This window comes from Ixodes scapularis, unplaced genomic scaffold (assembly GCF_016920785.2).
Source record: "Ixodes scapularis isolate PalLabHiFi unplaced genomic scaffold, ASM1692078v2 PGA_scaffold4__175_contigs__length_147842914, whole genome shotgun sequence".
Taxonomy (NCBI): Eukaryota; Metazoa; Arthropoda; class Arachnida; order Ixodida; family Ixodidae; genus Ixodes; species Ixodes scapularis.
In genome coordinates this window covers 77569475-77585450 of record NW_024609879.1, presented here as the reverse complement: position 1 = coordinate 77585450, position 15976 = coordinate 77569475, and the positions used below count along the sequence as shown (strand labels likewise).

Below are 15976 nucleotides of genomic sequence, written 5' to 3'. Positions count from 1 at the left end.
GCTCACGATTATGGCAAAATAGTTACCGGAAACCGCAGACGACACTCGTCGCTAGTTCTGGCAAAACGGCCGATACAATCTTTTTTTCGCATTTCCCCGCTCGCTGTCAAGGACAAGGGGGTTCGCTTCAACCAGCAAAACATGGCCGCCGACGCCTGTTTACTGAGCAGTCATGCCTGTCGCCATCTCACTCGCTGGCGTCACGGGCGATAATATCAGGCACAAAGGGGCACACCAACCGGCAGCATTATCCCCAAATACTCGAGCCTCGCGTAAATACATAGAGTGTAAACACTGTCGCCATGTTATCGTAGTAAGACCGCCCCCCCCCCCCCCCTCCCCCAACGGGGGACTGCAGTACGCGACGGCGTACTAACACAACGGCGACGATATCGACATCGCGGGCTCCGAATTTTCCCATAGTTCTACTCCACGGGCATTTCTCGAAACGCTTGATATTGTGTACGCCCGCCTGGAAGGATTTCAGGCGCGTAGTTAAGATAAGGCGGTTCTCCGCGGCAAAAGAAAGCAATTTCACAACAGCTTAAAAGCGGCGGCGACGCGTGTGCGGTGAACGCTTGTAGTTTTGGTGTAGACAGGGTGTGTGTGTTCTCGTTGTTGACACCAGCCGGCGATAAGGCACTGCAGGCGGTAGCTCAGTACAGCAAGGGCTAATCCGAGTGACCATCAACGTAACCCCACCGCCAACCCCTCGCGAACCGGTCGCCGACATGGCTCAGGCTGTGTCATGAACCACGTGGTAGAAGCTCGGGTGCTTTCATATCAGCGCGTGGAGGGACGACAGTGCGATTCCGGAAAGTCTTGTTCGAAGGCCGCTGACCACAATTTTTTGTCCGGAGACTTTCCCTCTTTCTTCCTTTGACGTGGATCAAGCTTTGCCGACAGCCTCAGTTGTGACCTCTCTTTTCAAATGTACGTTTGCAGTGAGTGAGCTCCTCAGCCTCGGACTTGTCACTTGTGCACTCAGTAGTTCTTTCACTTGGCAATTATATGCCATCAGTTGGGGTTTAATTTCTATTATTTATGTATACATTATGAAGACGTCCTGGAGCGCCGAACGAGTGTTTTGTGCAGATTACTTTTGCAAACACAAAAAGACTATACCAAAGCAGCGGAATTTTCGAAGTGTTGGCGAGTTGGACCTAAACTCGTTGAAGCAAATTCTTCCGCCTGACTGTTCCACCAAAGTGAGTGCGACGGACTACCTGTGCTACCATTGCTTCATGCACATCACTAAGGAGATCTCGATGCGAAGCTCAGAGCAGTGCCCTGACATATTTGTGCCAGCTGAAGAAGCAATTGAAGATCTAAATCGCAGCATACTACCTACAGATGTGTCGCCGCTGAGACAACCAAGCGTCGTAAGAAGTCGGGACAGGCCTGCCTATGTCAATAGAAAGCAGACAGAACTGGAGCAGGTTGCTGTCAAGAATATACGCTCAAGGCTACGTATTGCGTACGACAGGGACGCACCATCGGGGTCGTCCGAACCAACATGCGCCACATGCACTGAGTGGGTGGACAACTTTCGGCAGGCCTTTGAAACCGCCACATCTCTCCGGGAACGTTGTCAACTGCTTACACTCCTGCCGTCAACACTGACGAAGAATGAGGTTCAAAAGATGATTCCACAGGCCTCAATGTACCTCATCAGTAAATCCCGAAAACTCAAGGAAAAGCATGGCGTGTGGTATGAGCCGGATCCTTACACGAGGTGCAAGGTGAGCCCTGAGAACCTGTCTGCTGCCCTAGAGTACTTCACGAAAGACGAGCTACAATGTTCGCGCCAAAGTCCCAACCAGAAGGACGTCATCCCTGTCATGCTCAACGGAGAGAAAACGTTCGTGCCAAAGCGCTTCATGACACGCTCAATACGAGAGGCCTTCCGTATATACAAAGACAAGCATCCCGATTCCGGCGTTGGGCTAACGAAATTTTATTCGTTGCGCCCTAGATGGGTCCAATGTATTCCACACCAGGAAGTGTGCGTTTGTGTGCGCTGCGCCAATTATTATGTTTGTATTGCCGCTCTAGAGAACGTTACAGGCTCAACATTCAACACTGGTGAAATGAACTCGGCATTTCTGTACGACCCAGCTACAGAACTGTGCCTTCAAGGAGACTGTGATCACTGCCCAAAAGGCCAGTTTCTTACACTCCAGGAACTTGATATCCCGGAGGATGAAGAGATTGTGCTTGCAACATGGGAGTCCGGCGGCCTTGTGAAAAAAACTTTGGAACCTGAGACTTTCCTAAAAGTCATCCAAGTGACGGTTGGAAGTTGGGTACTTCACAACCATATCCGGCAAACGCAAGGTAAAGCGATCTACGATGAAAAACAGTGCATGCAACGCGGGAGCATTGTCTTTCATTTTTACTTTGCTGAAAACTGTACCATCGTGCTTCCTGACGAAGTGCAAGCATATCACTGGAAAAAAAAACAAGTTTCGATATTTACATGTGTAGTGACGACGAGAAAATCTACAAACAGCTTTGCCATCATCAGTGAGGACCTGTGTCACGACGCCGCTCACGCTTGCTTGGCTCTAGAAAAAGTGAAGGAGTGGGTTGAAGACAAGGTTGCGGTATACTCGTACGTGACGTACGTAAGTGACGGCGCCGCCAGTAATTTCAAGAATCGTTACCAGCTTCACCAATTTGCAAAGGACGATTGCCCACAAGCCCAGTGGTTATTTTCTGCATCTGGACATGGGAAAAATGCATGTGACGGAGTTGGCGGACTCGTGAAGCACCAGGCCACGCTGAACAACCTGAGAGAACGTTCAGTAAGCGCAATTCAGACGGCCAGGACAATGGTGAGTGTTCTATCAAAGAAACTGAAAGGCGTGCATCTTGTATATCTGGACGAAAATGAGGTTGTTCGGTATCGTGAACAAAAAAAAGAAGAGTGGCTGACGGTGCGCGCCTTCCCTGGCATTCAGTCTTGGCACGCGTGGCGGCTCAGCAAGTCATCAACAGAAGGGACCTGTGACGTATATGTAGCACGGACAGTCGGATCTGCTTGGAAGCAACTTTATTAAATGGGTACAGCGAGGAAAACCTTAGCGTAAAGTGCCGAATTTGATATCCCAAGGACTGCTCATTTTGAATGCAGGGACATCTTATTTATCACATTTTTCTTCACGGGGTATTTAACCTACTGTTTTTGTTGGTGGTTACTAATACTTTTTATCTGATCACTATCAAAAAAATCCCAAAATGTTATCCTCGAGCAGGATAAAATATATCGGCTTGCCACGATTCATTCATACACCGAGAGCATCGAAGCTGCTCGAGTTAGGCACTATGGCATCCGTCACCTGAAATTGTTTGTAATCGTAAATACACAGCCAACCTAAATATCTTACTACTATATCTTTGTTTTTGTGTGTGGAAGTAAAGTTATTTATTTTACTCTAGATGTAAAATATACCGGAAGGTACAACTTCACACTGCATCATCTTTTCTCAAATCATTAGTCTCTAATATGATACCACTTTGTACGCTTATGTACAATGCTGTATATAGTTTCTCCTCCCTTTTACTCTGCGACCGATCGCTCTTTTTATCAATGACCTCATCTGAATAAATGTATATAAAAGATTTGTGCAAGTTTCATGAAACTGGAACTCAGAGTCACTTCTTGTATAGGACACTGCTAAGTGTAGGCTTTGAAAAAGGACCCTACTTTGGGGAGTTGTTTCTTCATTCACAGTGCAATGATGCAACATGTTTTTAATAGAAATGAATGCCGAAATAGAGTATAACAGGGTACCCAAATTTTAAAAAAAATCGAAGGTGGTGTTTTTTTTTATTCGCATTGGAATTTTCCTTTGTTTATTTTTTTCCCATGTTTGCCTAAATATATTGTAACTATTGTGTCACTCAGATACCTTATTTATTTTTTCAATAATAGCCATATATTAGTAAAATAATGTCTGCAAGTTATGTAATAATGATTAAATTATTTCATGAGATACAGATTTCCAAAGTTTGCCATTTGTCGTTCGAGCAGGCATGTTTGGCAATTTTTAGAAAACTAAATTTTTAATAAATATTATTACTTTATATTACAAGCAAGTTGTACTCATAGTTTGTTTGTAAAAAGTTTTAAAATTCTCCTAATTTTATTGTTTTAATTATTCACTTTCAAACTTGCCCCCTCCATCAGTGCGCGTTATTGCAACTGTCCACCTCTCCCTGCCTTACGATTTTTCATGTCTCCAAATATTTTTTCTGGTCAAAACTAAGTGTGGATTCGTTTATACCAGACACTAGACAATGTCATATAAAAACATCAGTTGATTTAAAAATGTCGACCAGTCGCCCTTTGGTCGATCTTATCTGAAATCACCCTATATATTTTAACATACACAAGGAATAAGAATGCAGAGGACGCACCCACAACACACACGGCGTCGACGCACTAACTTTTTTGTATTTATTACATAAAAAAGGACAGTAGAAACAATCAAGACACATCCTTACATAGTTATCCCTTATCAATCAACACCCCCCAAAGCCTACCCATGCGCCTTTTATATTGGTCATATGAAAAGAGAAGTTTGGTCAGTTACCATCTCACCCGTCAACAATGTTACAAATATGGGGCTGCTTTCGCACCAATACTGTTCTCCAAAATTGTTGCTAAACTTTCCTAGGAGTGTATCTCTTACTAAGAAGTAACGGTATACAGAGTAATTATTTGTGACTGTCCATAAAACAGCATCCCCATAGGCTCCAAGAACCCATGTTCTGGCTTCCCCGCATAGACCGCCAAAGTTTGCGCTTGCGTGTCTCCGTGGCAAACACATCGTATCTTGCGAAAAAAGAAAAAAAAAGAAAAACAGATTTTAAAGAATACAAAAAAAAAAGAAGAAAACAGATTGAACCTTTTTTTGTCTTTGGAAACGTTTTTACCACGTGCTACGAGGCTATATATTTTCATCCCAGTTAAACAAAAAAAAATGTAAACGCTTTCAAAGCACGCTCCAAAGCATGCAAAGTGGCATGCTAAGGGGAAGGACGCCAGGACGACGGTCAAAAGCCGCATGGCATGTGCATCAACAATGGCGGAGTTCGAGTCCGCGCTGGCTTCAACGTTGTGCTGGAAGAGCCTGGAACAGAGACTGCGATCGTTATATAAGTCAGCTCCAATTCTTAAACATGCCCCCTCCTGCAATTCTTGATGCTACGATTGCCTGTGGATACCTCCCCTGCGTTTTGAAACAGTAAGTACGTCGGTAACGCTGGCCATTGGCGACGCAGGAGGCGCCTCCTTCTTGTCCAGACGTTTGAACCACGACCAACTCTATACTTACGACCACTCCGTCTGGAAATACTCCAGCACTCACCTCCCGGAGGACCGAATTTCAGCGGCGCCTCGTGATTGGGCCTGGAACTAAGTATATTATGTCGTCTTTCCCGGCTGCATCAGGTTGTTTTGGCCTCTATGATGTTGGCGGCGCGCGGTCGCAGCCAATACTATCTGGTGTTGGCTGGGCAAACTAAAAAAAAAAAAACTAATTCGCGACATGAACTCCTTCAATATTTTTTTTACAGAGATAAAAAAAATATTTTAGCGTGAACGCGCTTGAAATCAGGAAGCGCAATCAGCTGGCACACACCCACCGATAACAAAAACCCGACGAGGTAGGAGGACCGAGTTTTTGTGCCGCCTAGTGAGAACGCCTCTCACTAGGCGGTGCTAAAACACTGCCGTCAGCCGGGAGCAGGCTCTTTAATAGGGAGCGCTCAGATGACGTTGTCGTAAGTATAAAGTTGGTCGTGGTTTCGATAGATGCACCCTGTCTTAGAACGACTAATGGCTGATTTTGCTCCCGTGCGCCTCTCGGTTAGTCCCGGTCGAGTGCAGTTAGTTCTCAGCATTTGTGCAAGGTACCTAGCTCGAACCAGATGGTCTCTCCGGGGAGCAAATGGGAGTTCAGAGGACCAAATGCTGCCGTTAGCCCTTTGAGACATTCTTTTTTCTTAGAGTGTTGAACAGAGGTGTCAATAGTACAGGGTCATGACTGTGGCTGTGAAATGCAATAGCTTATGTTATCTAAAATCGCTAATAAAAAGTGGAACAAGTCAAGTTACAAAGCAAATTGACGGTAAAATTAAACATAATGTCTTCCAGTTCCTATTCGCGACTCCAACTAACTATAGACGGCGCCACTCATTTTCCAAAAAGGCGGTTATAGTGATGGTCGGAGATGCGTGCCGCTGTTCAGCCTGTCTAGTGTGCTGGTTTCACTGAGCGACACAAATTATTTCTGGTAATACGAAGCAGCTGGGGTGTTATGAGCGCAGGTCACCTCTTTACCCTGAAAACAAGAACGGTGTTTAGCGTAATATTTACGCAAGGATGCGCGTTTTAATTCAAAAGCGAAACCAAAACTAACCCCTATTTTTGGTTTTAATTTCTCGATTTAGGTCTTAATTTCGGATTCTCTCATAACTCAAGATATGTCTCATATCGTAATTATTTAGTTAGAGAAGTTCTAAGTGGAAACTTAATTTTGTGACATACATGTTCTATCCAGGCTAAAATTTGTAGTTGTTGAAAAAATCAGTGCTGATATTTGTGCGTTCTCTCTGCCTTTTCTCGCTCAGATAATTGTCATGGGAAATAATGAACTGCGGCCTTTTAATGTTCTTTTGGGGTATTTAGACGATTAAATGGTTTAACATTATTCCCAGCACAAGAATAAGAAAATAATTCGCATTTTTACAATATGCCCACAAAACGCATAGATTAATAAACGCTTCTCTCACTGCAACAACTCAAAGACGGAATCCGAATCAGACAGCTGAAGTGTGTGTGTGTGTGTGTGTGTGTGTGTGTTTTTTAGCAACGCGCGACGCATAAGGCTTTATATTCCATCGAGTGTTTGACTGTTTGTCTGTTATCTTGATGACAATGTCAGAGGGCTAAAAAGAAAACAAAATTATACCATTCTGGAAAGACTATTATGGTTAAATATGGTATTTTCATGATCTTGGCGTTAATTGGGGGCACACATCGCCGCGATTTGTATTCATATTAATATTAAAATTTAGATATTTTAATACGTAATTTTTCAAGCTCTAACATAACTTGCTGCTTATGATTTAATATCCAACGCGCGAACAAATATGACAATCAAAAGTGCGCTAATTATTATCACGGGTGTCAATTGTAGCAGTATATATTACCAAGTAATAAAATAAAAATAGTCTAAAATCAGTGAAAACATTCTAGCTAATGTGAGAAATCCGTTTGAATTTACATTAATTGTGGGTAAAGTATATTTTGCTATCAAAGTCGCGCCTTTTGACAATCGGCAAAATGCCCAAAATCGCAACCAATATCCTTCCAAACCAAATGCCCAAAAGAATTTTTTTTAATTACCAATTTTTTTATGACGTTCAGTTACTTCATTTTTACGCTCCGTCGTTTTGAGAATCTCAGCCTTTCCAGTTCGAAGCAACGCCGACCTGCTTGCGCATCTGCTCACTGCAGCACGTTTCGTTGGCGTTGGAAGCCGGTGAAACAGTAGTGAGTTTTAGTATTGCGTATACGAGCAAATGCAAGCGCTGTGTGCTTGCGTTAGCTTTGCATGTTCTACACTGCGTGTGTGCGGAGCCCAAAATTGCGGTCTTGGATAGCGCATGGCGATAAAACGCACGCACAACGTGGGGCACGCAACAGTAACGCAACCACACACCGCTTGCGTTTGCTTCTATGCTCAATACTAAGACTCTACAGTAAGGTACAATTACACACCGACTGCAGCACTACGTTGGGACAGTGAAGAGTGTTGTACGCATTTGGAATTTTGACATTTCGCGAGCCACGGTCCCAAGCAGTTCCGCCGTGCCCGCTGAGCAGGAGAATCGGGGGACCCTCACTAGAGCGCTTCCCGTTTCCGCCGCGGGAGGGCGAGCGTCGAGCTGGAGACGCGGATACCCTCGTGGTTTTGGCCGTTTTCTTTCTTAAGCTTATTTATAAAAATCCTCAATGTATTTATACGTAAATATTTAGCGCTATATAGGATGCTGGTGAAAGTCAAGATATCTGCCTCTTTCACACGACCCCTAAACTATGGCATTGAACGTGACTGCCGTATTGCGAAAAGTGGCTGACGGCATATACATACCCGCGATGCTGGAGACGAAAAGGAGACGACCTCGGGATTTCTTGAGGAGCGGCATGAACTTCTTAGATACGTTCACTGCTCCTAGGACGCTCACTTCGAAGTCAGTTCGGATTGTCTTCGTACTCTGCCACTCGATGAATCCCACATTGAGCGTACCGGCGTTCGAGACCACGGCCCAGAGCACTGTAGTAAGGGGCAGAGAGAAAAACCCGACAGCCGTTATTCAGTCGAACAATTTACAGACAAACTCAACTCACTGACATCAAGCTACTGCGGTGGCGCTGCTGTCGTCACTGCGCATGCGCATACACTTCACTCCTCCCGAATTTGGTCTGTGCGCACGCGCAGTGCCCAAATCTGGTGTGGACAGAGCGGCTGAGTTTATAAACACTGTGTTGGTGTATTAGGGGAGCCGCGCCTTAAACGCCACTCCGAATTGCGTGTTTAACGTCCCCTTCCGCCCACGTATCGACAGTAGTCCCGAAGTGGCAACAAATGACGTAACAAAAGCCGGAGCGTCATAGGGTCGGATGTCGCAATCCTGGGGGTTGGGCGCAGAAGTTCTGTAAAGAAGCACTAGAGAACGTGAGCTCCGCTGTCGGAGGTGTGTCACAAATACTGGATGCGGAAGCTTCCGAGGACGCGGTTAAGTCATAGCCTCTTATATACTGTAAAAGCCTGCCAGATCGCCAGGAGAAGCGGCCGCCGAAATTGAAAAGGTGGAGCGGCAGACAACGGATGAGAGGAGAGCCACGTGACCGACGCCCCGCTGTGGCCAAACGCCGAAACACACTTTTTCCGAGCGAGCGAGTGTGTTTCGGGTCCTCGTGGCTACAAAAGCTGTGCGCTCACGTCCAGGTTCCCTGAGAAATGGCTCCTTAATGCTCCTTGATACCAGATCCTCAGCGCTCCAAATCCGCGACCGGGCACCCTATGGCTCTGTCGTCGAACTGCCAGGCCTTTTGAGTATAAAGGAGGCTATGGTTAAGCTGGTGCGACCTGCGGCAGCACAAGTGTCTTCCACACCATCCGCCACCGCTGTGACACCGCCAGGAATGTAATTGTCAACAACATGACACTTCAATGATGTCGTCAGGCAGAAATCGAGGATCACTTCTTCAGACGCAGTGAACACACCAGACAGAGACACATTCCAGGCATCGTACTAGGGGGAATACACTTCACTGCGGAAATGCAATGTCCATGGCACCGACAACTTTTGCGCAGTAGGAACTGCTGTACGGGCGCAGTCCCGGGCAGAGCCAGAGAGTTTGGTCAATGGGAGGAGCGGACAAAGTCAGGGCGTGTACCAAATGCAAATAGATGGCTTGGATGGCTCTCTTGGCCAACCAGAAGCCGAAAAGCATCCCTACACTGTAAAAAAAAAACGTCAGTTAACAGCCTTTTTCAAAACTGGAAAGCGCCGTGAGAGGCGCGCACGGACAAAACGCCGTAGAGGCGACATGACGGCACGAGTCCGTAAATGTACGGCTTCCCATATTTCTTAGTTCAGGTCTATGTTCCCTTTTCTTTCAAGTAAAAACACATAACACACGCCACGTTTGCTCTAGAGATAGTTTTTTTGTTGGCAGATGTCTCATGTTACTTGCCATTCGTGCCAATGCTAAAATCTCTTTCGAACGGCGGAGGGAGACCCACCCAAAGGCCGGCGCACTCAGCTCGCGGACGACGACGACCGAGCGAGGAGCGCCGTCCATCACGTGATGTTTACTTCCCGGTCCGTATGCTCGCTCGCGCGTGAACCACCACGGGCCGGGAGGGCGGCAGCACTCTTCGTCGTCGCGGCGATCATCTTTCACCATTCAACCAGACTAAGAAGGTAAGCTAGCTCATTTTCGCATGCGCCTTGCGAGATAACCGAAGTGCAGAAGGAATCAAAGACGCGTAACTTAAAGCAATAGCGCGGGCTGATTCAGAAAAGGCGCCATATTTTTTGCTTTAGCTTCCCGACTCAGTTGCGCGAGGGAAACCTATCCACGCATCAGACTCGACTCGATGGACGTGTGCAGGCGCAGGGCTCATCGCCATCAGTGTTTGGTTTGCTCTGGACTGAGTGGGCTCTCCCGAACTCCTTCTGTTCGTACCTGTTTTGCTTTCGGGCGCCGTCACCCTTTCGCTTTCGGGCGCGGTAAGAACCGGAGAAATCAGATTTTAACATGAAAGACTGAAGCGCGCTCATTGAATAATAATAATGAGCGCTGTCGCGTACTGAATTTAAGAGCATGTCGTGTTTTCTCTAGTTTATACACTGATGTTTAGGACAATAGCTGGATCGCGTACCCCCGCTTGATCGCTGCAGCCCGAGTGCGGCCACCGGACGGCAATCTTGCATGTTGAGAAAGCGCGCTTTTGGAGCGTTGCGGAGGCTGGCGGCAGCGTGCTGAAGACACGGTTTCTACTCGTTCGTCGTCATTCACCGAAGAAGTTCTTTAAAACTCGACGTGAGACTTGCCGATGAAAACACATGACAATTTTTGCGGAAGCGCAGTGCAGCAGGAAAAAGGCACAACTCGTCGAAAGCAAGTTTCGCCGGTCTCGCAGCATGTTCAAAGCTTCCCTGGCACCCCGAAGCGCTGCGTCTCTATGCCTTCGCACGCTTGGATGCCGGTCAAGAATCGACACCGTGTGAATGTGTTTTGCGAGTGCAATGTGCCTGTAGCCGTATGCAGGGTATCGGAACAAAACGAAAACCAAAAACGAAAAACGAAAAAAACGATATTTTTTGGCGGAACGGAAACGTAATCGAAACGTTATTTATTATTTTGTTCCGGAGTGAAACCGAAAAATTTTCTTATCGGTTTTCGGTTCAAGGGAAAATATCAGGTATTTCAGTAATTCGTTTCACGCAGCGAAGAGACTGCCGTTGGTTTGTACCATAATTAAAGAGAAGACAAGCAAGCCATCGCCCCGCGTCTAAACTCCGGGCGAACAAGCATAGCAAAAACAAAGACAAAAAAATACAACGAGAAACAAAAAACATGACTCAAGGCGCCATTGCTTCCCACCAATGAGAGCGCGGTGGCGCGACGCCTCCACACGCTCGCAATGCTCTCCTTGGCACTTGCGCCCTCTCCCTCCATGCTTCTTCGGACGACACAGACAAACAACAGATCACGGCAAGCGCGGGAAGTTTGTGACCCGGTGTTGTAGAAGTCCATCTTTTGTTTTTCTACGGATACGGCAGTCTGAGACTCTGTTGCGAAAGTGTACGTCTTCATCCCTATGGGCCTTCAGGGCCTTCTCGGCGCTGAAATTTATTTTATCGGACCAGAGGTCCTGCCTTTCACCGTGCTGCTTCTGAGATCATGCTCGGTGCCTTGATCATGATCTCAGTCTCAAGGCAATGAACATGATCTCAGAAGCAATGTCGTTTCCGCGGATTCCTCTCGAGCGCCTGAATTATCTATTTTTGTGTAAAAATAAACGTCACGTTCCTTTTAATTTTTGTTGCGATTTTTTTTTTTATAGAAAGAAACCGTTACGAACCGTTACGGAGCATTATTTTTTCGTTCCGGAGCGGAAACGGAACGGAAATTTTTCGTATGGAACGAAAATGAAAACGGAACGAAAAACATTTCGTTCCAACACCCTGGCCGTATGTGCCTCTGGATCGCCTCTGGTTTATTTTACTCTGACGACTGTATTTGTAACTAAGTGGCGACGGAAGAGGGGGGGAAAGTACTTCTTTTTTTTTTTTTGTTAGACGGTTCAGAGAATCTTGCGCACAACAGCTCCTCATCAGTGATCAGCGGTGTCTCATTATCAACCTACTTAATTTCACTTTACGTTTGAGCACGGCTCGCCTAATTGGGATTGGTCAACAGACTGCACACGACCATATGGACCGCGCTTCAAAGATCTTCATTCTCGCCGTCTTGTACTTTTGCCTTCGAAAACTCTCCTTGCTCTACAGCGTTGCTCTATTTGTGCTGCTATGTGATCTATTAGAGTAGATTTGAAACACAGCCGTGGTTAATAGTGCATAAGAGCTACTGTACGGATTGCTTTCCCCCCTTTATTGATAGCAACTTGCCTGAACATCTGGATGCTCCAGAACTCTTTAGCCGATATAAGATGCAAAGACATCTACGCATGACACACCTTCAAAACATTTTCGCGTCACCAATTTTTGATCGGCATCCTCGCGTGCGAAGACACAGAGACTCAGCGCTTCGGCATGCCAAGGAAGCTTTGATCATGCCGCAAGACCGTCGAAAGTTGCTTTCGACGAGTTGTGCCTTTCTCTTGCGGCGCTGCGCTTCCATAAGAATTCACACATGTTACTCGCTTATATTTGCCTACGTAAAAGCGACTATTCAAATATATGCTCAAGCAAAAAGTGGCCACTTTCCGAGAAGAGTGTCCGACCCTTAGTTTCACTTTTGTAGTAGCTTCTCCTTGGCTGGAACGATTATTGATACCTTGCGTGGGAGGAAGAGTGGTGTCAAGCATTGTTTCGGTGGCACCGATTACTTGAGAAACACTCGTATGAATCTTCCTCCCATTATTTTCATTTTAGGGAAAAATGCTTGTTCTCACGTGTGGTTTATTCGCTATGTTTAAATAGTTTTGTTGCTTTGTAGTTGTAGAGGATGGGACTGATTTAGTTATTGCATCAAGCTTTAAAGGTAATGAGGTCCTTGCCAAAGTTCTGTGTTTTTGCTTTCTATTCGCTTTTCCAACAGCAATCTTTTTGCTGTGAATAATTGTGTATCATAATTGCAATTATAATAGTTTTTATGATACTGTGAGGAACTGTGGGAATTTCTATAGTACTTGCATCTCTTTTTACAATGTGATAAACCGTAATCGCCTTCTCCAAAAGCTCAAATGTGGGGGACATGCTATCACAGCCGTGATGAAGCACTCACGCATCTTTTTGCTGCAGATTATACTTCTGAGCATCGCCAGCAATGACGGGGCCCATATGTTGGACGAACCACAGGACGCCACGAAATTGATTGTTCTCGAGCCAACCACGGGAAAACAGTGGTTCCTGGGACCCATCTTGGTGGATTTCAAGTTGGGAGCATTAGGAGCCTGCCAGCACTGGTCTTCAGCTACGATGCCTCTACAGAAGCCGCTATCCCACGACAGTCATTCGAGGCACGCTACCACAGCCATGAAGGAACGCTCGGACATCTTTTTGCTGCAGGTTCGTTATTTGAATACTTTAACTTGCCGTCGTTCAAGCAACTATTGTCTGCTAGTGGTATCCTGCCCCGGTGCTTGGTTGTGCTGTTTTCGTTGCGTGTGGTCTTGGTTTCGGGACGTCATGTCCTTAAGTTTGCAGTGTGAAATAAATTAAATGAAATATGTGCTACAAAAGCCATGTTTTTGCTGCAGAAGCTGCTACAAGCAGTACTTTTGTAAGCTTCGCCACTGATGATTCCATTTTGTCTGTTAATGCATGGAAACATTAGCCACTTGTGCTTTCTTGCCTTTGAGACATGCTCAGATAGTTATATGGTTTGAAGTTGAACTGGGGGGGGGGGGGGGGGGGGGGTGCGGCGGGGGCTTCATTGTTTACTTTTAGAATGTAACTCGCATCTCCAATGTTCAACTTCAACGAGCTTCCCGCAGCGTCCATCCGCATCACACTAGGCAAGCCTTTGTGCATCCCTTAATTGGCATGCAGGATACAACACTGCTTTATTTCAGTTGTTGGCTACTGCATTACCGTAAAATACCAGGCAAGCGCCCACTCATAATTTAGAGATAATCGCGAAAAAATGGGGAATGGGCGCTTGCCAGGCCATCAAATTTACATATAAATGTACTCTGCATATTTTCTCAGATCTTAGAAATTTGATTATTGGCACTTCATGTGGAATGGGCGGATGCATGGTATTCTACGGTAGCTAAGAGTTGTACTTGGAGTGTCGTTCGGTACAAGGAAAATAGTTTTTCTTCATATGTTCACAAATCTAGCGTGCGAAAGCACAGAGACTCAGCGCTTCGGCATGCCAAGGAAGCTTTGATCATGCCGCAAGACCGTCAAAACTTGCTTTCGACGAGTTGTGCTTTTTTCTTGCGGCACTGCGCTTCCGTAAAAGCTCACACATGTTCTCATTAGCAAGTATCCGGCTTACACAGGGTTTTAAAAAAATGTTTTTGGCGAATGACGACGAACAAGTAGAAAACGTGTCTTCAGCACGCTGCGGCCAGCCTCCGCAACGCTCCAAAAACACGATTTTTCGACGTGCAACATTGCCGTCTGGTGGCCGCACTCGCAGAGCGGGGATGCGCGATTGAACGATTGTCATAGAGATCAGTGAGTTTATGTGTAAAAAAAAGTTCTTGTCTATGCCAGTTTGTTTTGAGGTGGGCCAATAATCTCCACTAGATTGCTGGATGGCGCATTGAGCGAACAGGTATAAAGCTACCGAAAGTAAGCAGGTTGTCACGGAAGCGAGTGCTTGACAGGTTTTCCCACTCTTACGAGCGGTGGTCAAAACAGTGTCCAAGGCGCTTGATTTGTTTTTGTTATAACAATAGAGCCTGCTTGTCGCGCAATAACAGTTCATGCAGGCCCGAGATGTCTTCTTGGAAGCCATTTCATGTCTGAGAATTTTGAGATTCTAGTTGATTAAGTGTACACTCCCCAAGTTCAAGAGCCTCATTCTCAAGATTGATTCCTTAAAGGGATTATTAAAACCCACGTTAAAATGCAAGAAAGCATGAACCAAAACATTAACTAAATCCATTATAAAACCCAGCAAACACTCGACTTCTGGGACAAGCATCGAACTTCCGATGGCTTCACTCGTGCCCGACTCCGAGCTAGGCTAAGCGCCTTCCAGGCCCCTATATTAGAGATCAGTGAGGTAGGCCTACCGCGCGAACGACGGTCGTGCGTGCATGACGTCGGTGGTTCCACGGGATGGCACCACTGACGTCATAAGACGCTAGAGAGCCTCAAGTAAGAGTGCATTCAACTTAAATTATGGTGTGTGTTTGCAATTTAATGGCAGCGTTAAAGATGGTGGATTATACAGTTTTCTGCGTGTAAAAAATGCTTAAACTATTGGAACAAAAATGGTGTCTATAGAAAAGTGTTATTTTATTCTTCGCGTAAAATCTTCAAGCATCTGTTTTTAACCGGATTTACGTTGAAAAACTGCCCGTATACCCGCAGCCAACAGCAAAACTTTGCAATTTAATGGCACCCATGAACACATGCCTTGATCTAGCATTTGAACACACTTTTACTTGAGGCTCTTAATTAGATGCTGGCTGGAAGAAGATGACGACATGCCACCTGCTTCGGCCGCTATGATTCATTAAATACTTTCAGCAGCTATGATGTATTACCATTCGATAATAAATAGGACTGAGGTACACAAACCACTTCCGTCCCACGGTGAGCTTCCATAGACGAAAGCAATTTTTTTCTTTCATGAAATTGAGGAACCCCAAGTTACTCGCTTATATTTGCCTACGTAAAAGCGACTATTAAAAAACATGCTCAAGCAAAAAGTGGCCACTTTCCGAGAAGAGTGTCCAACCCTTAGTTTCCCTTTTGTAGTAGCTTCTCCTTGGCTGGAACAATTATTGATGCCTTGCGTGGGAGGAAGAGCGGTGTCAATCGTTGTTTCGGTGGCACCGATTACTTGAGGAACACTCGTATGAATCTTCCTCCCATTATTTTCATTTTAGGGAAAAAGGCTTGTTGTGACGTGTGGTTTATTCGCTATGTTTAAATAGTTTCGTTGCTTTGCAGTTGTCGAAGATGGGACTGATTTAGTTATTGCATCAAGCTTTAACGGCAATGAGGTCATTGCCAAAGT

The 15976-nt window shown here is 45.7% G+C and overlaps 1 protein-coding gene across 1 annotated transcript in view; it reads right to left on the bottom strand.

The window, feature by feature from the left end:
- LOC8029407 (17-beta-hydroxysteroid dehydrogenase type 6) overlaps positions 1-15976 on the bottom strand; it is a 39762-nt gene that overhangs the window by 8415 nt on the left and 15371 nt on the right. The window contains exon 3 of the mRNA XM_029978507.4: positions 8166-8348. Coding sequence (XP_029834367.2) covers positions 8166-8348 — 183 coding nt within the window. The remainder of the gene's footprint in view (positions 1-8165; positions 8349-15976) is intronic.